We start from the raw sequence: 23,508 nt of genomic DNA, 5'->3' as shown, positions 1-23,508 counted from the left end.
GTGGGATCATTGGCGGTGCTGGTCGTGGGATGATAGTGTTTATCCCTGTCTTACCGAGGTGCTTGACACCCTGAGCTACAGTATTGACACTAACCTGTTGGGAAGAAAAAAGTAAACACCGTAAAATACAAAAAGCAAATGTCTAGAAATATATCAGCTTAATTTAGAGTACATTATATGAGTTGACCGCCACAAATGGTGGAAAAACTAATTTCCTTGGTTTCCGTAATGGCAACTATGGAAACGGATATGCCTTTCAGGATTGGGGAACGGACATGAAAAATGAATAGAAATAATTGCGAAACTGTTGAAAAGAATTTGGCTTAATTACAGCGTGTCTTAGTTGTGGAGAATTTGCTGTAGACATCAATGGCTTTAGATGGAATGTTCCACCCAAAAAATTCAGACCATTTCTTTATGATCTAGTTCCCAGGTTACAGTAATAAAGTCTGAAAGCTGATCATTTGTGCCATGATTGGTCCTTTTTTTACAAAAAAAGTAAAGGATCGATAAGTTAACCAATGAACAGGATGTCTCTTAGAGTCTGGGCTTTTGATTCCGACAAAATGTCCTCGGTGAAATCTTTTATGCCCATCACTCTTAGACAGACGTTACTTTGACATGCGTTTTTCAGTACAGTTAAAGGTCACAGTTAATAGGCCCACATATTATAACAGTATAGATTTATATGGAGCAGTATAGACAGGGACAAGAATAAAAGCGCTTAGATTCTCTTTGAAAGAAAGCCCTTTATAATTTATGTTTAAAAAAAAATTGGATTAAAACCTTCATCCAATAATTTCAATTGAAGTCTTTGATTCTTAACCTAACCTTCTTTATCCACCATCAATGCAGCCCAAAAGGAAAGCATGTTTTTTTTCCAGTGCTTTTTGTTGGATTGAAAGTTTTTCAGAATTTAAAAACCAATTAAAGTTTTTACATAAATACTGCATTATACTGTTTTAGTGCTGCCTTCATTCGCTTGTTCAGCCTCTTAACTAGATCAAGGGGTTTACTAGTGGATGTAGCTAAAGTATGAAAGGTCAGTCTAATTCCTGTAGATTGTGATTGTACAGTATACAAATTATTCTTAAAGGTTTGGATGGAGACTTCAATGTACCAGAAAGGTTTGATTGGAGAGCATTGCTAGCCTGACGTTGTCCTACTCATAATTCTAGTCAGAATATGAATCTGAGAACTCTCCGTTGGGCTTTGACTACGGGGCGTGTTTCAAACGAGCCTCGAAAACAAATGACTCTTCGCTCAATTGGATAGACCTCCAACCAATCAGAGCAACGTAATATGTTGTTTGTTCAAAACAAATTCAACTTAAGCGCTCTTTTGTGATGTGGTGATTACGTTACTGTTGATCATCTGTCCATCATCGTATAAAGCCCGCCCTGGCAATTTCATTGGTCCGCCCAGATCCTGGTTTTCTGTAGTTGTTCCCCAATACGAGACCCTCCAGACCTAACTTCCCGACCACATTTTTGTGTGGGCGGGGAGAAGTTGGGCTGGCAGCCAGGCTAGAGCATTGCTGGTCTACACTTAGAAAATCCTGCCTGGAACATCTTGCATTGTAGCTGCATGGAGAAATAAGTGATATTTAATGCCTGAGCAATAGTCGTCATATGTTTGAGGAAGCTTGCTCTAAGTTTCAGCTGAAATAAAAGGTTTATTATCATTTAATGAATCTAGAATGTTCCCCAGTGTCGTTGTCATGTCATCGCGTCATTGTTCTCTCTTTCAGCGTTCCGCGGGCGACATCATGATCCGGAACATTCAGCTGAGGCATGCTGGGAAGTACACATGTGCCGTCCAGACCAAAGTGGACAGTGTGTCCATCGCTACTGACGTGGTGGTTAGAGGTACACCTAAACTAAATCAATAAATCATTCAATCTGAATCAGCGCTGTGGGCTTGTTTTCCAATGTGGGTGGGACAGCTTTTTTTTTTTTTTTTTACCTGAGGAAGACAGATTTGCAGTTTACATTTAGCAGACGCTCTTATCCAGAGCGACTTACAGTAAGTACAGGGACATTCTCCCCGAGGAAAGTATGGTGAAGTGCCTTGCCCAAAGTCATGTGCACCGGCCGGGATTCGAACTGGCAACCTTCAGATTACTAGCCCGATGCTCAACCCGCTCAGCCACCTGACGACCTGAATTTGTACGATGAAACCTCTGTCCCTGATTAGAAGTGAAGGGACACAACTTTTCTGTTTGGACAAGTCGTCTGTGGTGATTGTGACTGAGGTGCTGGTGGCTCGCAGGTCCCCCAGGTCCTCCGGTGGCCTTCCAGGTGACAGACATGACTGAGACCACCGCCTCTCTCTCCTGGGGCCCAGGCCCTGACAACCACAGCCCAGTCCTCAGCCACATCATCCAGGCTCGCACGCCCTATTCCCTGGGCTGGCAAGCTGGAACCACAGGTAGGAACACAGGTGTGTGTGGAGGTGTGTGTGGATGTGTGTGTGCATGTGATAGGGAGAGTGTGTGTTCACAATGAATTATTAAGGATTTGATCATTCCATACCAATACTTGGTTGAAGTAGCATGATCAACTATTGTGCAGTTCATCTACATACCAATAGCAGTGCTTGTTCACTGACTGGTTTGTCTCTTTGTTTTTCTCTGGTTTCTCCCTGGTTCCTTCCTGGTTCCTATCTGGTTACTTCCTGGTTCCTGTCTGGTTCCTTCCTGGTTCCTATCTGGACCCTTCCTGGTTCCTGTCTGGTTCCTTCCTGGTTTCTCCCTGGTTCCTTCCTGGTTCTTATCCGGTTATTTCCTGGTTCCTATCTGGTTATTTCCTGGTTCCTGTCTGGTTCCCTCCTGGTTCCTTCCTGGTTCCTGTTCTGTCAGTGCCTGAGCTGCTGGGAGGCAGGCAGCTGACAGCCACGGTGGTGGACCTCAGCCCCTGGGTGGAGTATGAGTTCAGGGTTCTGGCCACCAACGCCATCGGCACTGGAGAACCCAGCAAGTCCTCCAAGAAGGCTCGCACCAAAGACATGCGTACGTGTCTAACCCTTCACACACTCACTCTTTCAAAACATGTAGCCCTCTCAAAGACTAGAGAAATTACATTTCTCACCTCTGGGTAGTACTTTGTGTTCCCTTCACGATGCCATTCCAGTCAAGGCTCCTTTACACAGTAATGTTAGCATAAGGTATGAGGTCGTTGGAATATTTTGTCTCTCTCTTTGTCGCAGCTAGATGATGATGATGGTTTTGATTAGGAGGAGGAAGAGGGGGATTTGTGTGAAATTAAAATAATAATAATAATGTGAAAATTTAGTTTAATATTGCCATGGAGACGGGAAGAAAGGAGTGCAGAGGAAGGCGTCTGAAAGCAACTTTGATTCCACAGCCCCCAAGGTGACTCCAGCGAGAGTGAGCGGAGGTGGTGGAGGTCGCTCAGAGCTTGTCATCACATGGGAGGTACGTCACCCAGCGCCCTGCCTTGTGTGTGTGTGTTTGTGTGTGTTTGTGTGTATGTGTGTGTGGTACCATGAGGTTTGTGCATTACCGTAATCATAACCTTGTGTCCTTCCCCCCTGCCCCCCTCCTCTCCCCTCCGCTCCCTCCTCCCTCCCCGTTCCTCCCCGCCTCCCTCCACTGCACTCCCTCTCTCCCCTGCCCTCCGTCTCTCCCCGTTCCTTCCTCCTCCTCCCCTGCCCTGTCCTGTTCCACCCCCTCACTCTTCCCTTCCCTCCCCCACTATTCCTTCCTTCCTTCCCACCATTCCCCCCCCTCCTCTCCCCCTCCCCCCCCCCCCCAGCCAGTCCCTGAGGAGCAGCAGGGTGGTCCTGGGTTTGGCTACGTGGTGGCGTTCCGCCCTCACGGGGCACAGGGCTGGATGCAGGCGGCGGTCACCTCTCCTGATGCCTCCAAATACGTCTTCAAGAACGAGAGCATCCCACCCTTCTCGCCCTACCACGTCAAAGTGGGCGTGTACAATAACAAAGGGGAGGGGCCCTTCGGCCCGGTGACAACCATCCACTCTGCGGAGGAAGGTGAGGTCATCGTTGATACTGTCAAGACCGTTTAATCCCATACAACACCATTCACCCGATTTGACTCTTGTCTTTCATTTGTGTGTATTTTGTCTGTGCTGGTGTGTCTGTGCCCCTACGCACGATGCTGCCTGTGTGTGCGTGTGTTTGTTCGTACGTGTGTGTGTGTGTGTGTGTGCAGAGCCCACCAGAGCTCCAGGACGGCTGAGGGCCAGGAGTGTGTCGTCCTCGCAGGTGGAGGTGACCTGGAAGCCCCTCCCCTGGAGCAACAACCGCAGACGCATCCTGGGCTACGAGGTCAGAGCATGGGGACACACACACACAGACACACACACACAATGGAGACACGTAGACAGACGCACACACACACAGGCACACCAGACCTGGGTCAATTACACAAATCAAATAAAGTATTTAAAAGTAATTGAGGGGCGTTTAATTCTCCCCTTAAGGGAGTCATCCATTGGTTTTATTACTCTGGAGAAGATGCATCAAGTGCACTCAAGCTTTTAACAGTCTTTTAGTAATTTAGCATTTGACACATTTCTGACACACACACACACACTCCATTGAAAATGACACATAATAGAGTAAGCCTTTGCAAATCTTGTTATAAATAAAGGTGTAGCGATTCATAAAAGGTAGAGAAGGGCAAACTTGAATTATCTCTGCACAGCTCCTTTCTCTTGTGAATGATCGTTGTGTTTGAAGAGCAAGGTGAGATAAGGCCTGACTGTGGAGGTGAGACAGGGCCTGACTGAAGGTGAGACAGGACCTGACTGTGAAGGTGAGACAGGGCCTGACTGTGGAGGTGAGACAGGGCCTGACTGAAGGTGAGACAGGACCTGACTGTGGAGGTGAGACAGGGCCTGACTGAAGGTGAGACAGGGCCTGACTGCGGAGGTGAGACAGGGCCTGAGTGTGGAGGTGAGACAGGACCTGACTGTGGAGGTGAGACAGGGCCTGAGTGTGAAGGTGAGACAGGACCTGACTGTGGAGGTGAGACAGGGCCTGACTGTGGAGGTGAGACAGGACCTGACTGTGGAGGTGAGACAGGGCCTGAGTGCGGAGGTGAGACAGGGCCTGAGTGCGGAGGTGAGACAGGGCCTGAGTGCGTCCTGTGTGTATCAGCTGAGGTACTGGTGCGAGGGGGAGAAGCAGGAGGAGGCGCGGGTGGTCCGGACTCTGGGGAACAAGACGGCGGTGGTGATCAGGGAGCTGGAGGGCAGCACCACCTATCACCTCTCCCTGAGGGCCTACAACAGCGCTGGGCTGGGCCCGCACAGCGCCACCGTCAACATCACCACCAAGAAACCACGTAGGAATACGCCACAACTACATTTCTTTTTATGTCTGTTTGGTTGTCTTTGTGTTTTTTTTTTGCTCCTTCTTACTCTTGCTGTCTCATTCTCTCTCTCTCTCTCTCTCTCTCTCTCTCTCTCTCTCTCTCTCTCTCTCTCTCGCTTTATTTCTCTCTCGTTTGTCATTCTTTCGCTCTCTGTCTCTCTATCTGTCTGTCTGCCAGTGGGCCTTTCCGTCTTTTTCTCTCGCTCTGTTGTCTTTTGTTCTCTTTCTCTGTACACATCTCTCTCTTTTCTTCTGTATTCCTGTCTAATGAGCTGATCTCTCTCTCTCTCTCTTACTCAATTACTTGTCAGGAAACGTATTGCATAATTCTATGAATAAATTTGTGTGTGTTTAATATAGATAAAATAAAACTGACAACAACAACAACAAAACCGTTGATCCACGGTTCTAATGCATTTTCCTACCCCCCCTCCTCCTCATCCCTCCTCCTCATCCCTCCTCCTCATCCCTCCTCCTCATCCCTCCCTTCCCTGCCTCCTATTCCTCATCTTGCCTCTCCACTTCACCACCCCTCTCCCTCCCCTCCCCTAATCCCTCCCTTCCTCTGTGTCGTGCAGCACCGAGCCAGGCTCCTGTGAAGATCATGTGGAACACCTCCAACTCCAAGGTCATCCTGAAGTGGGACCAAGTCAGAGCGCTGGAGAACGAGTCCGAGGTCACCGGATACAAAGTGAGGAGGGGGGAAATAAACAAGGTGTAGCAGCAGGAAGGTTTGCTGTTCGGCGGTCCACATCTCTGTGGTGCACTGGAAGATAATGTGTGTCTCTGTACTGTAAGCCCGGCAGATTCCCTGTCGAGATTTGAAACGCTACAGTGCCTCCCCTCCTGTCAGGAGACCTCCATTTATTCTGGATGATTTGATGTGTGTGTAGTGATTTAATGTTTCCTGGTGTAGAAACCCACCAGGACCAGAGAGGGGGTCGGCTTCCCCCGTTGTGACTGTGCTAGGCTTCTCATCATAGAAACGAAAGGACAAAACTCATAACTAACCTTCTCTGGGTTGGTTGACCATCTCTGTGTTAGTTACTGGGTTACCCTCACTGCTGAACTTTCCCTGATCCACACCCGGGCTTTCAGTCCGACCGACAAAACCCAGCAGTATAGCGAGCGTGCCCGAGGCCGCCGGGGCAACCCTCTGAGGCGTGTGTTTGCGTGTGTCGCCCCCTCCAGGTGATGTACAGTCAGGACAGGCATGGCCAGCCCAGCGTGGTGAAGACCAACAGCACCTCTCTGGAGCTCTCTCTGCCAGTCAACCAGGACTACGTCATCCAGATCAAGCCCTTCAGCGAGGGAGGGGAGGGCCTCAGCAGCAGGCAGATCACCATCCCCAGGATAGCAGGTCTGATGTCACTTCCTGAGCCATTACTTGCCGTGATGTCACTTCCTTTCAAAGATGGCAAAAGTACACACGTCCTTCACTCAAGTAGAAGTACTGATACTCATGTTTGAAAAGACTCTGGTAAAAGTTGAAGTACTGACTTCACTTTTTCACTCAAGTAAAGAAGTATGGGCTGTGACATATAATTAAGTAAAAAGTAGCCATTACTAATACCTGTTTTAGTGTCACGTTGGTAACTGGATCTTACATCACAGACACTATAGACATTCCCACGCAAATTCGCCAGGAATCCTTTTTCACGCTGACAATTTCAAACCTCTCCAATATGGCCATGGGTGATGAGGGATGGCTCTATTCTCAGTCATGTAAAAATCACTAACTCCCTCTACAACAGTGTAACAACAGTGTAACAACAACATAATATCAGTGTAACAACATTGCAATAACATAATTAAAGTGTAACTACAGTGTAATAACAGCATAACAACAGTGTAACAACAGTGTAATGACAAGTGTATCAACAGTTTAATAACATCATAACAGTGTAAACACAGTGCAAGAAGTAACAAGTACAGATATTCGTGCAAACAAATTAAGGAATGAAAGGAAAACGTTGTAAGCAAAATGTGATGCCCCTTCCTGTGACGCCTGATAATTAGTTTATTTTCTCTACACGTTGGGTATGAGGTATTGCACCTGTTGGAGACGGCAACCAAACAAAATAGCTTATGTGAAAGTTTAAAATAGACACGCAATTTCCAGAACAATGACTCCATGCAGTAGATGAAGAGCAATATCCAGTGTAGCACAGCAGTGCCACCTACTGACTTCTAAAAGTAATTACACTCAACCAGTTGTTATTTTAGACCTGAACACACTAAAGTGCAGATTAAAATGGATTTAGTTGCATCAGTCCTAGAATTTTACATTTTATTGTATTAGTAATTTTCTGTTATATTTCATCATGCCATTTTTTAGACCTTAGTATGTGTGGACTGGTAAAAATACACACATCCATCTTGCCCATCTGAAAATGTGACATTTTCCTCACACAAAGTGAGGAACATTTTACAGTGAGTTGAGTCATAATTGACATACAGCTCAGCCAATAAGACCAATGCTGTGGCTCCATCTCAGGCAGTTCTAGTAGTGTGATATTGTACTAATGTCTGAGGCCTGAGAAACCTTTAGAATCTTCTGTTCTGAATATTCTAGAATCTTCCTGTTCTGAATATTCTAGAATCTTCTTGTTCTGAATATTCTAGAATCTTCATGTCCTGCAGGTTCGCTGGCCATCGGAGCGGCGGCGACGTCGCCGGCCTCCTCAGCGGTGAGCGTGCTGACTCTCGCCCTCACAGCCTGGACGCTGCTATGACCGACACTCTGAGGACTCCACAGTTCTCCAGGAGGCAGCACAGAGACGTAGAGGGAGGGAGGGAGGGACGTACGCAAGAGCTGCGTCTCTTTGTTCTCCACTATCTGCTAATCTATCGTTTTCTTACAAAGACCACCTCCGTCAAGTGGAGGCTTTCTTTCAACGTTTTAGAAAAAAAAATCTTAACAAGGAGACGTTTGGAAGCCCAGCGCCAACGCTCCTTACAAAAGCTGCTTCTGGATGGATGTGACCGCTTTTTTATTTTGTTTCAGTCTTGATTGTTTTTCTAGCTTCTGCCATATCATACTGTACTTTCTAAAGGATTTCTTTTCGGAAAGCGAGGAGTGATGTCCACGAGGACTTGGTCTGTTTTGAGTCCGAAATGTGGTCGAACGCAAGCCAATGTCTGTCTTTAGGCATCCTCTGGATGCGTTCAACAGCAGCACATCACTGGCTGGTGAGAGAGAACTACACATGCTGATTGATTTTGCATACACAGCTTTCAGTGTGAGCAGTCAAAGCTGTGTTTAAGTGACTTCTTGGAGAAGTATGGGACTACTGTATTTGATGCCCTGACTGCACTGACTGGGGAGACAAATCAAGCGGACCCATCCAGAGCTTCTGGTACCTGGGCCACATCTGCACCAGGATTGTAAACAGCACCATATGTAACTAAGAGAGGGAAACCGCCTTGTCGCTATGGGATCTATGTACTAAAGCTTCCTGTTGAAGTGAGTCAGCGCCAGACTGAAGCTCTCCAGCCTCGCAGGAATTTAACAACCGGGGAATTATTCTAACCGCATCATTGTTAGGGTCTAGTTTAAAACAGTCGCTATTGTTGACGATCCATATGTGGTGCAAATGGACTGGGCTCAACCGTGGTTTTGAGCCAAAATGGCTCCCATCCACCTGGCCTCACGGTGCAGCAAAAACATGCACTGTGATCCAACATGGCTGCCAGTAGGCACTTCAATTTAACGCCACTGATAGATGGATGTTTCCCCACTGTCCTCTCCTTTCCCTCCATTATATAAGTGCATAAAAAGCCACGCTAGAAGGTGTGAGCAACATCTGTACATTGTATGTATGAAACCCTCAGGTCCAAAATGAGCCTTAAGTCTGTCATGGTTTTTTGTCCATGTTGTAAGTGGTAGTACGTCATCATGTGTTGATTTGTTTCTCTAGATATATATATATATATATTTATTTTTTGTTACGATTCTTTAATTATGTTTTTGTTGGGCTGTTTCTCATCCTCGTATTTAATTGAAACTTTTCCATCGTATGTTTTTGAGCTTTTCTGCTCAGTGAGATATGCCTTTCTCTCCTACCATCATGATACGTTGTGAAAGAAGTGGCCGTGATTGCTGAGTTTTCTTACATTGCTTCGATTCAAAACTGCAGTGAGAGATGGTGTTTTACAGTTGACTATTTGGCATGATTCTGATCAGTGTGGCTTAGGATGTTCGAATGGATAACCCTGCTTTTAATAAAAACAAATATTGTCATTTATTTTGTGTCTCAGTAACAATTCAAATTTTTGGGAAACATGGCAGAATGTGACAACATTTGATTACATATTTTGAGCTGTTGGTGAACACAAAACGATTCTTTCTCAACAGCTTTATTTCTCTGAAGAAATTCATTAAAAAAAACAACATATGAGAACAACAGGCACACGCAAAAAAAAAGAAAAGATTGTGAGAAAGATCTTGTTTCTTTCAATTTCGTTTATTCATTTAGAAGTAATGCAGGTACACTGTACAGCAAAGACACGTCACCTAGCGATGGGAAGCAGCACAGAGCAAAAGACAGGAGAACTGACGTGAGGAAGGAGCAGGACTATACAGGAAGAGCAAGAGTTGGGGGGTGGGGTCAGCCAGAGGTCGTCCAATCAGAGTTTGGCACAGAGCGTTGGCTGAGTGTCTCTTAATCAGGGTCTGTTTGATTACATGTCAGGCATCCAGGAGTGGACTGCTCCTTCTAGGAGGAGGTGGAGGAGGTGGGGGTGAGGGGAGGAGGAGGTGGAGGAGGTGGGGGTGAGGGGAGGAGGAGGTGGAGGAGGTTACCACAGAGTTCAAGGTCAAATGTGTTTTGATCCCTTGTGATGAAGACTTAAGGTAAGGACTTAGTTTGCTGATGTTTTCATAGGCAAACCTCTTACCAGAGGAGAGTGCACCAACAGCCTCCGATTTGGGGAAAGGGCGCCCCCTAGTGTACATGAGTATAATCAACAGAGGGCACTTCCTCACCAAGCCTGTGGATATAGGTTGTTGTTGTTTTTTCACCCCTACTATACATTAAACCCTGGCATCAACAACTGTCATTGAAAGAGACGTTGTAACTGAAATATAAAAACACCACATGGTTGTCCTTGGAGACAGATACATTTAGAAGGCCCACACGCTTGCATTTGGTGCCACGGTAACTACAGTAACAGCACACTCGGGTCTGGTAGCCAACAGAACACACAGTGGATTTGTTGTACTGCTATCCAAACTTTCTCCTAAATTTTGTCAAAGTTTTCCCTCCCCCTGTGTTCCATATGGGAGCCTTGTCATATTTCTGGCCCATCGTTCATGGACAGTAAATCCTTGATAATAAAGCTGTCAGAAGCAGTTCCTCATACAAAAATGTTAGTTTTACTACTACCATACATTGGCACACCACACGTCATAGTAAACAAGGTCCATGGTCTCTTCCTAACAGTACAACCACACACACCAACAAACACTGAAAATAAATGAAAGATTCCGATTCTTATCACTTGTAACACTTTCCTTAAAGGAGGATCAATTCATTCAGAAGATGCCCAGGAACTAGCTGGATCACTTTACACTGGCAAACACACATTCTCTATCCTCACTTTAAATACCAGCACAGAAAGATCATTTGCAGTCTCCCTTCATGCATATAGATGTTTTCATGAACTTGACCAGTACTCCTTCAGGTAAAGAGTTTGCAGTTTCAGTTGAAGATGCACTGTAGCACTGGTTTGTAGGTGGGAAGCAACAGCATCGTAGAGACAAAAGGCTACAGTTCAATGTCTGTTTTTTTTTTGTTTGGTAAAAAAAGAAAGAAAGATGATTAGCAATACCCCTTTCACATGAGGACTGAGTGTAATCATCAATCTTTTTCGATTTCTGAACTGCAAATGCCGTTGTTCGCTGATATGTGTAATTTCCTGTCGTAAAGATTCATTTCCTGTGCGCAGATTCAAAGATTACAGTGCAGATTTGAGATCTGACGTTGCTAAATTCAAGGGTGAGGATAACATAATATTTCATCCACATACCAAACCTATCTACTGCAGATGGAGGCAAAACAATCCTCTGTACAGCATTCTGGATGTGCTGCTCTACGCATTACAACGGGGTTTACCGAGAAGAAAACCATTTTCCTACTATCTTATCAAATAATGCAATTCAATTTCATAATGTAAGTATTCGTCATGCAAGGATATTTCTAAAATACTTTGTTTCAATGGGAGCCTAGTTGGCTAAGTTCTTTCTAAATATCTACGTTATTTGAACTTGATAAATCAGTGGCCTACAAACTTGTGTTCCAGCTGAACGCTCTGCATCTCAGGTGCCTGTCTGGACCCAGGAGCAGACATGCTCAGTAGTCACACATTCACCACTTTATGAAAACACACCAGGCACATAGTATCCGTTATCTACCAGTGGCCATGCGATGACCACTCCATTCACAGAAATCCACCTTCTCACACCTACAACATCTGCAATATTAAAAAAATCCATAAGAATACAGTAACATCTATAATCTACTTGTCCAGGATAGTAACTGCTGAGATTCCACCATACAGTTGGTAGTTAGTTTGGTTGTGTGTATGTATGTGTGTTTGAGTGTGTGTGTGTGTGTGGGGGGGGGGGTAAACAATATAAAAGGGGACAGTTGTTTGAATGCAACCCACATCAGCCTTGCAACAAGACGTGCACGTGAGCAGGGAGTTGCGAGGGCGACGGAGAGAGGAGTTCGGCGCCGACCTTGGCGTGTGACCTGCCGTGTCACGCCTTCGCCTCGGCCCATCTGGCGCTCCAGAACCCGCCAGGCGTCCGTCCCAGCGACCTCACCGTCGAGGGCAGGTGCCCACACATCCTCGGGACCTCAACCAGACACATCCCTCGGACAGTTTACCAGTCGCTCTGTCAGACACGGGAGGGATGAGGGGGAGGGAGGAGAGGGGGAGGAGAGGGGGAAGGGAGCAATGTTCCCTCTAAGCTGCGCACCTACGCGACCACGCAGACCGGTTGAAGTACTCGTGAACGGACACAAGCGATGGTGAAGGTTTCTGGTATATTTAGCTAGGGAAAAAGCTAGCAGGGTTCTCTGCAAACTTTGCTCAGAGTACTGAGGGAGGGAGGGAGGTTTGCAGAGTACTGAGGTTTGCGGAAAAAAAATTGAGGGAACACTGAAAGGGAGGACTGAGGAGAGGGAGAAAGGGAGGAGGAAGAGGGCCAAAGGGAAGGGGGAAGAGGGGATAAGGGGGAAGAGAGAAAGGAAGAAGGAGGAGGGCGTGGCGGGGCTGTTCTTGACATAGCCAGCTTAGAGAGTACAACATCTCCAAGTGCGACTCCACCTTTGATAACCCTGCTTCAGCACGTTCACTACTCCAGTCCTGGTGTGGGTCCTCCTCATCCACACCAGGAGATGAGGGAACACTGGGGAACACACTGCTCACTGTAGGTTTACGTCTGTAGAAGGTTCTAAAGGGGGAATACTTGTGGATAAAGTTATCTGGAATCCAGGTTAATCCTTTTTTCTTTTCTTTTTTTAACATGTTAAACAATATTGTTGTTTCTTTTAGCTCGGATTATATTTTGTATTTAACCCCCCTCTCCTCCTGATATTCTTACTGAAATGTCCATCGAGCCACTGCAGTCTGTGATTAACCCATTCATTGCCAGATAATGCATAAAGCAAGGGAAAGGTTAACCAATAAAGGGATTCTTTTCTTTTAATGAGTCATGTTGCTTCTGGGGTAGATACATCCGGGAACAATATTGTCTTATTTGAGATTTCCAGTGTGATGGAATTAGTCAGTCTGTATGAGTGTGTGTCTGTGAATGTGTGTGTGTGTGTGTGTGTGTGTGTCTGTCAGAGCTCAACAGGCAGTAGTCAGGTGTGTAGGACTGTAGCCTCAGGTCCAGCACTGACATGTCTGGTCCTGAGGGGGGCGCTGTTGTCTCTGGGAATCATGACTGCAGGAGAGAAGAAAACAAGCAGGCGTCACCACACTGTGACCTCCAGCTGAGTCACACCACAGCTCTCTGACCAGCCGTACCTCTGACACGCCTCGTGGAGACTCCGTCGAGGACTCCGTTTCCCTGACGACCACTGCCTTGGTGACCAGCATGTCAGGATGCTGTTGCTTTGCCTCCTGGATGGCAATAGCCAGGGCCTGTGAGGGGGAGGGGAGAGGGGAGAGGGGAGAGGGGAGAGGGGAGAGGGGAGAGGGGAGAGGGGAGAGGGGAGAGGGGAGAGGGGAGAAGACAGAGACAGAGGAGGAGGAGAGAGAGAGAGAGAGAGAGAGAGAGAGAGGAGGGGGAGAGAGAGTGAGAGAGGAGGGGGAGAGAGAGACAGATAGAGAGAGGAGGGGGAGAGAGAGGGGGGGAGAGAGGAGGGGGGAGAGAGAGAGAGAGAGAGAGAGAGAGAGAGAGAGAGAGAGAGGAGGGGGAGAGAGAGAGGGGGGAGGGGAAGGGAGAGAGAGGGGAGGGGGGAGAGAGACGGGAGAAAGAGAAAGGGAGTGGAAATAGACAGGGAGGGGAAAGAGGGAGAGGGGGACAGAGGGGGAGTAAGGGGAGAGAGAGAGGGGAGGGGCAGAGAGAGGGAAGGGAGAGAGAGGAGAGAGGGAGGGGAGAGAGAGGGAGGGAGGGGAGAGAGAGGGAGAGGAGAGAGAGGGAAAGGAGAGAAAGAGAAGAGAGAGAGGAGGGAGAGGAGAGAGAGAGAAGAGAGAGAGGAGGGAGAGGAGAGATATACAAATAAAAGGGGGGAGGTTACACAGTGCCACCAGACAGAGTAGCAATACTTAACCGTCTACAGAACTCTAAAGAACTACACATCTCAAGACCTTCTATGGCCTCTCAGTCTTCCTTTAGATCCCAGGATGCTTTAACATAATGACGTATGTTAGACATGTTGCTAATGGCATCATGTTACTCACATGATATAGACACATATATAGGGTTCATCCTGTATGATGCATTCTTTGTGTTCCCTAAGATCCCAGCATGTGTTGCAGTGCAGACTTGACATCTCACCTGTTCTTGATCAACATCATCGTCTCCTGTGATTATAATCCTCTTCTCAATCCTGGTCTCTGAATAGCCCCCTTTCACGGTCTGCAACACACCACAGGTCCAGAACGACATTTAACAAAACACATCACACAGAATTATGTTCAACACACCACAGGTACAAAACAGGTACTATTCAACACACTGAACTGTCTAACATTAGGAAGCAACAGAATGCAGCTAAAGGTATTAAAGATAATTAGAATATATGTCATTTTTCGCTACCTTGGTAACGTGTGTGGTTGCCGAGGTAACGTTCTCAGCGACCAGTATGGGAGATCCGGAAGCTTCTCTTCTCAAAGAACCCATGTGCACCTGTCAGGATGGAGGACAGGTAAATACACACACACAGAAACACATATTCACACATATTCACACACAAAGGTATTCACACACATTCACACCAATACATGCACACACCAACACACACGCAGAGACACACACACTTAATGTGCATGCACACGTACGCACATACTTTTTATATTTTATATTATAGCCTTAGTATTATATTGTAAAGCCCTAGTATTTTATTTAATTTTGTTGGACATTTTCTACATTTTTATTTTGTTCATTATGTTCACTGTATGCACCTGCCCACCAAAGTCCATTCCTTGTTTGTGAACACTTACTTGGCGATTAAACACAATTATGATTTTGATTATGATACAGTCGCCACACAAAGCCAGGCCCACATTCAGAATTCAGGTCCCTGGTGCACCACTCCAACACTGAGGGGAAAGTAGGCTCAAGCCCCTGAGGCCTGTTGCTCAGCGTGCCGAAGAGTTAAAATGGGACAAATCAGACAGCGTCTTTACTCACCGGGGACCCACTCTCTCTCGTCAGGTACGGCCCCTCTCCTACGCCACTCACACACTGATCCTGTAACACACAGGAATCCTGAACACTTACAAACCAATCTCACATCACAGTCATCTGTTTTATCAGCGTTTCAAAGTCCCACAGGTTTGAGTCATGACATTAACAGAGAACGATCAATTCCACTTGATCCCATCCGTTAGAAAAGACTCATCCAACCACCTGCCAGTCATATCTTACGAATGAAGAGGAATGTCGACAGAAGTACGTTCATGTATCCATCTCCAGACAGTGCCTGTGCAAGCGGGAGCTACCTGGTTGGTTAGGGTTAGGGTTAGCTACCTGGTTGGTTAGGGTTAGGGTTAGCTACCTGGTTGGTTAGGGTTAGCTACCTGGTTGGTTAGGGTTAGCTACCTGGTTGGTTAGGGTTAGGGTTAGCTACCTGGTTGGTTAGGGTTAGGGTTAGCTACCTGGTTGGTGAACTCCACGATGGTCGTGGTGACCTCGGAGCCGTTGGGCTGCGTCTCCGTGCGGACGTCTGTCTTCCTGGGCCCGTGGGGCGCCATGACGACGCTGGCCTCCCGGCTCAGCGCCGGGCCCGGGGCCATGTGACCAACGTCTCTCAGCGAGGGCTCTCTGTCGACAGGCACCGACCTCTTTGGTTTTCTGGGAACTACAGGCTTTAGAAGAGTGGATGGGGACAAACAATACAAATGTTTGAGGGGGGTCAGGCCAAATGAATTGAATTTACAGTCTTGAGTGAGACTAAAACAGTGTCCCAAAACCAACAAACTCCCACCCCTCCATCTTCAAACCAAAACAACAGAGTGCTGCCACGCCGACGCCAGCCGCCAACCCCGCGGTGTCCGTTTACCTCCGGCCGCTTGCCCTCGTGCCTGACCTCCTCCCCGGGGAGAAGCGTCTTCATGGGGGGGCTGCTCCGGGGGGCCGGGATGGGGACCGCCACCGGCGGGGGCTGGGGCTCCCAGGGCTCCTGCAGCAGGTCGATGCCCAGGCTGAGGCCGCCGTCCGGGGACGCGTCCCTCCCGCCCAGCTCCGTCATGCCCTTGGAGAACTCCTCCATCCCCGTGTGCAGGTCCATGAGCACGGTGAAGTCCACCTCCGCCTCCAGGCTGGACGTGGAGCTAACCGTGATGCTGGAGCACTTGCGCTCGATGCCCAGGTGGGTCTCCTTCAGGTACAGGGTCTCGTGGTCGGGGTCGTCCTCCGACACGGAGCCCAGGCGTCGCTCCCACGGCTCCCTCTGGAGGACAGGCGAGGAACGACACGCAGGAGGGATAAAGGGTTACACGGAGGGATACAACATATGACACAGGGAAAGGAATACAAGTAATGGCCCAAAAAATGAAATAAATGTTTGTTTTTTTTGCCTTTTTCATGCTTTAATGGACAGTTCGTAAATGAAGTGTGTCAGGAAAGGCAGGGAGAGAGAGGTGTAGACAAGCAGCAAAGGGCCACGGCCAGATTGAAACTCAGGCCAGTGCGGTAAGGCTTCTTCCTAGGGTTCCCTTTAGTCATTTAACAGACGCTCTTATCCAGAGTGACTTACAGTAAGTACAGAGACATTCCCCCCGAGGCAAGTAGGGTGAAGTGCCTTGCCCAAGGACACAACGTCATTTTTGGCACAGTCGAACTGGCGACCTTCAGATCACTAGCCCGATTCCTAACCGCTCAGCCACCTGACTCCCTCCCATGAAAGACACGTGACTGTGATGAGTCTTGGGAATTAAAGGCGCTTTTCAGTTATGTTTTGTTGTGTTGTCCCGGAGGCAGAGACTAAAGAAGAGGATTAACTGGAAGCTCTGAAAGAGAGCGCTGACTCACCATAGCTTCATCCAGAGGCTCCTCATGAATGGCAGGTGTGGGAGGAGTCTCCTGTAAGGGAAAGGTGACCATTTAAAAGAAGGATGTTTTAATCATGAAAAGCAAGTCGCTTTCCACAAACAGTGATGCCCAGAACAGTTGCGTTACATGTTAGTGTTTTCAGAGAGAGAAGTCCCACTATGATCTATTGAATCGTTTGCATTGATCGTATGAAACTTATTACATACAATGTTGACTGTGTGTTACCAGGAATTATATGATTGGCAAAATAAGTATTTTTAGCTAGTATCTGAAGCTTTTTCCTCCCTTACAGTCAACAGACACACAGAAATGCTGTCATAATTCATCCTTGCTAAATTTCATCAACATGAAATGAGCATTACCTGAGGCTACTGCCAGTCGCATGCATGTCTAATGTATTTACAAGGTCGATATTGCGAGTGCAATGGTAATGCCATGCACTGTTGGAGTTAATAAGGAGATGTTTCAGGAATCAAGTATTCACACACAAACAATCTTCCACAGCGCAAGAATACTTCAGCCCTGAATAACTTGACAGCTCTGCAGCCAACGCATTTAGCCCTGTAATGAGGTTACTACCGTCAATAGCTGCAGAGTTGCCAAAGCTGAACATTCGGTCCAAATGGCCAACGCTGTTGGCAAACAAAGAACATTCACAACATTTGTGGCTTCAAAGGAAGAAGATGGTGGGAGGTGTGTGGGCTCCTTGCAACAGCAACCACCTTTAGTCAGGAAGGAAAGAGGGTGATGTTGGAAGGAGAAACCAGCTGTTATCAGGGAGACGTTAGGGGGGAGAGGAAGAGGAGGAGGCCAGAAGCTTAAGCAATGGAAACGTTGCTTAAAAAGGCCCACTGGGTTCTGAAATGTGCAAGCAAGATGTTAAGCTTTTTTTGGGGGGAAGCGGAGTGAACACGCCATCCGCCTGGCTGGGTCATGAACGTGAGTCACGTCTGGAGATGGCGCCCGGCCGTGGTGCGATGCGTAGTGCTGTGAAGTCTTTTTTTTTTTTTTACCTGACTCTTTTTATACACTGGGCTCAGAAGTGTGTGTATTCAAGTGGTAAAAAAAAAAAAAAAAAAAAAAACAAACAAAGCACAAGGCTTGTGGGAAGTGACCCATCGCCTGAAGCACATGCAATGCTTGGATTCCCGATGACGGACAGGCAGGTGGAGGTAGACGCCTTGTTACCGCTGGCTTCCTCTTGGATGTTTCTTGGCAGGAGCTCCGGTAGTGGATGTGGCTGGTGTCCACGTTGGCCGTGTTGTGTCTGCTCCGCACACACGTGTCCCAGGGCCACTGCATCTTCAAGGGGAGGGTCGATGGTGGAGTCGTGGTCGTCTGGTGGGCCGAGACCTTAGAGCTGAAGGGGAGCGGGTCTTCCAAATCAGGGTACGTGCGAAGGTGGTCCTCATGAAGGTGTCGGTCACCGTCCCGACAGTGGATCCACCCCGGGCCTTCTCTCAGGACCCCGACTTCCTGTCGGGACAGGAAGTTGGTCTGCAGCGGGTAAGGTGAGCTGGAAGTCTCTGCTCGCTGGTTGCTGGTGGAAGTTCCCGTCTGAGTGTGGTAGCGTGCGCAGGGAGACACCGAAGTAAACTCGTCTGCCGTCGTCACGGTTACAGCAGAGCCCTGTGCGGGTGTCGTCATCCGAGCGGCCCCCGGGGTCACGGCGCAGTCTTCTTCAGTCGGGCCCGGAGAGGAAGGCTTTACAACACCTTTGTTCTCTTTATTCAGGTACTTCTTTGATCTCTGCGGTTTGAGGGGAACTATTCTGGTAACTTCCGACTGAACGCTCCCGGGTTTGACGGGTTGGTTGCCTCCCGTTGAGCTCCGCTCTTTCTTCTCCGACGCGTCAGTCTCTGCCCTCCCCCGGCTCCCCTCAGAGTCGCTTCTTTGGTTTTGATTGTTGGAATCCGACGCTCGCTGGGCGCCGGCGTCGGCGTCGCGGGTCCTCTCAGGACGATGAACATCCCGCTGCAGACTCTGCTTCAGCTTCAGGTTTTCCCTTTCGATTTTCTGTTTGGAGTAATAGCTCTCCACAGACTGGGAGTCATAGCCGTTCTCTCGACAGGAACTCCCCGAGGACACGGAGTCGCAGGGATGCGTGTCATTTCCTGCTGTGTCTTCCTGGGTGCTCATGTCGTCCTTGAGCTCTGCTGAAACAGGGGCTTCTCTCGGGGACTCTGACCCCGTGCTGACTGTTCCAGCTCCCAGAGAGTCACATGGTGTTTGACGAAGGGTCACCTCTGTTCCTATGCCCGCTTGACCATGTTCCGAGGTCCCCTCATGCCAAGCCTCGGTGGAGAACTTGTCTTCCCCTGCAGTGGACTGCGGTGTGAAGAGGGACGTCTTTTCCAAGTTCCAGTCAGACACCAAGCTTCCTTGATAACCGTGGTGCTTTCCGCTCAATGTGGCTTCCACAGTGGCCTACATGTTGACATAAAGTAAACAGTTGCGTTATCCTACATGCACTACTCTCACACTACCTCCATAACAGAGTTGGTTTCCGGGAGATGGAAGGAGTTGTGTTTGAGATGTTTGAGTGACACGAACAACAGGCCCATTCCTCCAGCATAACCATCAGGGAACCGAAAAATAAATTAAAATAGAACTGGTTATGGTCTAAAGGATTTTAGCCGCATTAGTGTTGGAACATATCCGCAGAGAGGTGCTCTCCCTCTCTCTCTCTCCCTCTCTCTCTTCCTCTCTCTCTCTCTCTCTGTCACTCTCCCTCTGTCTCCCTCTCCCTCTCTCTTTCTCCCTCTCTCTTTCTCCCTCTTTCTTTCTCCCTCTCTCTCCCTGTCTCTCCCTGTCTCTCCCTGTCTCTCGGTGTCTGTGTTTCTTTCCGTGTCTCTCTTTGTCTGTCTCTCTCCCTCTCTCCCCGCCTCCGCCCTCTGCCTCTCTCTCCCCGCCTCCCTCCCTTTTCCTCCCTCTCCCCCTTCCTCCCTCCCCCCTTCCTCCCTCCCTCAACCCCCGGCTCCCTTACCAGTTTCCTCTCCGGTGTTCCTCCAGGAGGGGTAGCAGAGGACAGGCGTTTCTCCCGCTGGGCCAGCTTGCTGTTGGGCTCCCTCAGAGCCCTCTTCAGCTCGTTGATGCTGGCCTGGTGCTTCTGGAGAACGTCCTCCGGCTTGTCCAGGAATTGCTGCCACACACAGAGGGAGGTCAGAGGCCAGAGACGCACAGGCTAGCGAGCCCCTCAAAAGCAATCTTGACCTCTCGGAAATCGAACCAGACATGGGCTTTGGGTTGAAAGCGCCTGTTTTCACAGTGAGTTACGGGGGCTGTTTTTCATTACAAATTCCATGTCCATTCCGATTTGGTTGAGGACGTCAACAACAAATGTCCAATCTGTTTCTGCCCTTTGCAGGCCAATGAGACTAATGCTGACTTCATGGACAGATGAATGACTGGATGTTCACAGACCTCATTATACGGCTCTCAAAAGTTTGTTTTCGCATTGTTTTGTATCTGCTTTTGAACGAGGACTAGAATGCAATGAAAGGGAGATTAGTAACAAACTGATGTTTTCCTGAGCGGTGCATTCATCACATAACATCTGTCTTCATCAGCGCAACTAAAAGTTAATGAAGTCTCCATGTGTTCCCCCGGGGTTTTGATGCCCCTGCTTATTAATAAAACAGAGCCTAGGAGACTACACAATTGTGATGGATTGCATTTCAACGCTTTCTCAGTGGGTGAAACCAATGAAAAGCCCCTCGTCTATTTAATCAAAGAGACATTTCCCCCTGGTGCGAAACAGGTGGACGTCAACGTAGGGAACAGCTTGCGGTGTGCGTTCCACAGGCCGAAGGCTGAAGAGGAGCCAAGCATGCGACAGGACTACAACATCCAGTCAGACAGCAGCTCACTGGTCCTCTGACACACAAGACAACAGCCCCGGGACAGAGCGCCCTGGTGTGGATCACAGAGAGCACAGAGCAGGGGAGAGCTGAACCTGCTGGTTGGTGAGAGAGGCGTGTTTGGGGGGGGGTCAGCGGAGAAGGGGGTTGGGGAAGGGATGGGGCAGGGTTGGTGGAGGAGGAGGAGTAAGGGAGAAGGGTGGGAGGGGTTTTGGGGAGGAGTGGGTTGGGTTGGGGGAGGAGGGTGGGAGGGGCTTGGGGCAGAGCAAGGAGGGTGGGAGGGTGTGGGGTTGGGTTGGGGGAAAAGAAAAGGAAGGTGTTGGGGGAAGCAGGCGTTGGCGTTGGCGCGTTCAGTGACAGAGAGGTAGCAGGTGACTCCAGAAGGCAGGCGGCCAAACAGACAAGACAGACAGATGGACGGACAGAGAGAGGCAATCATCGTCACACACACACACACACACACACACACAGAGACAGTGATTGGAGCCATGGAAACTGAGACGTCACGACTGGTGCAGGAGCTTTGGAGTGGGAGATCTCAGGGCGGTTTCTCTCTCCCAACCGTCGGGGAAATAACAACGAATGAACCGAGTCGCAGACGTATGCATGATCGCACCGCAACACCTATCGGCTTGATGTAATCAGCACTGACGCTTCCCTGCAGTGTTTAATTGCATTCTATGCCTGCAGACGGATGGAAGCAATCAGTAAAAGGTGTATATTTACATCTGAGGTTCCAACAGTACTTGAGCTGTTGAACAGAAAATAAAATTAACGCGTGCAAAAACCCCATAATGTGATTGTATTCATCGAGAGATCTCGACTGTATGTTTATCAAACCACTTCCATGTTTACAGCTAATTTCTCCTATGAACAGCATTGCCTCACCATCTGTTTATCCCTCTAATACTAGTTAATCCCTCCATTAGAAATGTAAACATTAGGATTGTACACGCTACAGAACGTTGTCGACAATTAGCCCGCACCGCGTTCAATTTGCTAATGGCCTAAGCCAAATAATGATTGCCAAATAACCAGGTCAAAGTATGGGAGATTCTCCCGAACGTTCAATATATTCATGCTCATCATTCAGTATCCCACGGTGAACCTAGAGGTGAAACAGTCAGTCTCCCAGGTCATGTCCACCCTTACATCCTATGGTGCCTTGCTACAGCCATGACGTGATAGACGCATGAACAATGACACTGTGCAGACAAAACACCTCGAACTACGACACGTGAAACAAGAACGGCCATGCTCAAGGATGACACAAGGCTGCCTCTATAACCATCGAGCAGACAGACAGACAGACAGACAGACAGACTCCGGTGACCACAGACTAAATACCTCTGGCTTTGAGTCTAGGGGCGAGCCTGCCTCCTCAGCCTACAGGCCAGGAGAGAGAGAGAGCAAGAGCGAGAGAGGGGGGGGGGGGGAGAGAAGCAGTTAGTGCGGCTGGTACTGTTAGCTCACAGCGAAGAAACAAGGGGAAAAAAGGATTGTTAGGAAAGGGGAGGGCACAGCAAAGAAAAAGAGGTCAGGAGAAAGACTGGGGAGGTTAGACACACCGGGAGCAGATTAAGGGAGAAGACGCGGCCGGGAGAAGTACCACTTTTAGATAAGAGAGAGAAAGAGGAGACAGAATGAAAGAGAGGGAGAGAGAGGTAGAGAGAAAGAGAGGGAGAGAGAGGTAGAGAGAAAGAGAGGGAGAGAAAGAGAGGGAGGAAGAGAGAGAGAAAGAGAGAGGACAGAGGAGAGAGAAAGACAGGTTGGAAACAAAAAGAGAGAGAGAGAGGGTGAGAGCGGAAGAGGGGGAGAGGATGGAAACAAAGAGAGAGATAGCGAGAGTGAGATGGCACAGGGATTACTGTCTGAAATCAAAGGGGAGCAATAGAGAGGGATAAGGAGTGTTTGGGTGCAGACGAGAAAGCTTTATTTCTGTGTTTGCACTGAGGGTGCAGAGCAGACTACTGCGACTGTGTCAAACCAGATGTACTTCTGTGTGCATTTTTATTTGATTTTCCAGCAGGTTAGGTGTGGAATTGGAAGGGGAGCCTAGACTGATCACTAAAATGGCCTCCATAACCGTTTTGATTTGATTAAAAAAAGACAGAAAAAGAGGGAAAAATCAGACAGGCTTATGTTCACTTCTTAGCAGTCAGAAAGGAGAAGAGACAGGTAGAAGGAAGAGACAGTAGAGAGAAGAGACAGGTAGAGAGAAGACACAGGTAGAAAGAACGATCTGAGAGTATTGAGACACGTACCGCTCTATTCTCGTACTGTACCTTCATCTCCATGGTCTTAGAAGGCATGGCAACACCATAGGCTTGATCACCCTGGTCCTGTTCCTGGTCCTGATCCTGGTCCTGATCCTGGTATTGATTCTGGTCCTGGTCCTGGTCCTGGTCCTGGTAGTGATAGTGGTCGTGCTCCAGGTCCAGGCTGCCCTCCTGGTCCAGGTCTTCTCGGGACAGGAAGTGTGTGCGCTCGCTGGAGCTGCGCTGGGACAGGTGGTCCATGCTGTCTCCCAGGGCAGAGGCTGGGGGACGACACAGC

General features: G+C 48.4%; 2 protein-coding genes across 2 annotated transcripts in view; one reads left to right on the top strand and one right to left on the bottom strand.

Moving 5' to 3' along the window:
* cntn3a.1 (contactin 3a, tandem duplicate 1) overlaps nt 1-8,138 on the top strand; it is a 58,268-nt gene extending 50,130 nt beyond the window's left edge. Inside the window, exons 14-23 of the mRNA XM_084680226.1 lie at nt 1,751-1,868; nt 2,272-2,430; nt 2,861-3,010; nt 3,366-3,436; nt 3,777-4,011; nt 4,193-4,308; nt 5,143-5,329; nt 5,937-6,049; nt 6,550-6,718; nt 8,002-8,138. Of these exons, the coding sequence (XP_084536352.1) occupies nt 1,751-1,868; nt 2,272-2,430; nt 2,861-3,010; nt 3,366-3,436; nt 3,777-4,011; nt 4,193-4,308; nt 5,143-5,329; nt 5,937-6,049; nt 6,550-6,718; nt 8,002-8,093 (1,410 nt within the window). The 3' untranslated portion in view covers nt 8,094-8,138. The remainder of the gene's footprint in view (nt 1-1,750; nt 1,869-2,271; nt 2,431-2,860; nt 3,011-3,365; nt 3,437-3,776; nt 4,012-4,192; nt 4,309-5,142; nt 5,330-5,936; nt 6,050-6,549; nt 6,719-8,001) is intronic.
* A 4,401-nt stretch (nt 8,139-12,539) lies between these two features.
* Nucleotides 12,540-23,508, bottom strand: part of LOC146252597 (uncharacterized) — a 32,949-nt gene continuing 21,980 nt past the window's right edge. The window contains exons 12-22 of the mRNA XM_084679099.1: nt 23,238-23,491; nt 20,079-20,234; nt 18,281-19,519; nt 17,072-17,122; nt 16,101-16,490; nt 15,697-15,906; nt 15,230-15,289; nt 14,636-14,725; nt 14,375-14,455; nt 13,399-13,515; nt 12,540-13,315 (exon numbers count right to left, since the gene is read on the bottom strand). Of these exons, the coding sequence (XP_084535225.1) occupies nt 13,310-13,315; nt 13,399-13,515; nt 14,375-14,455; nt 14,636-14,725; nt 15,230-15,289; nt 15,697-15,906; nt 16,101-16,490; nt 17,072-17,122; nt 18,281-19,519; nt 20,079-20,234; nt 23,238-23,491 (2,654 nt within the window). The 3' untranslated portion in view covers nt 12,540-13,309. The remainder of the gene's footprint in view (nt 13,316-13,398; nt 13,516-14,374; nt 14,456-14,635; nt 14,726-15,229; nt 15,290-15,696; nt 15,907-16,100; nt 16,491-17,071; nt 17,123-18,280; nt 19,520-20,078; nt 20,235-23,237; nt 23,492-23,508) is intronic.

Source organism: Hypomesus nipponensis, chromosome 18, assembly GCF_054491055.1.
Source record: "Hypomesus nipponensis isolate SF chromosome 18, ASM5449105v1, whole genome shotgun sequence".
NCBI lineage: Eukaryota > Metazoa > Chordata > Actinopteri > Osmeriformes > Osmeridae > Hypomesus > Hypomesus nipponensis.
The sequence above is the reverse complement of the archived record's forward strand: the minus strand, read 5'-3'. Positions and strand labels throughout refer to the sequence as shown.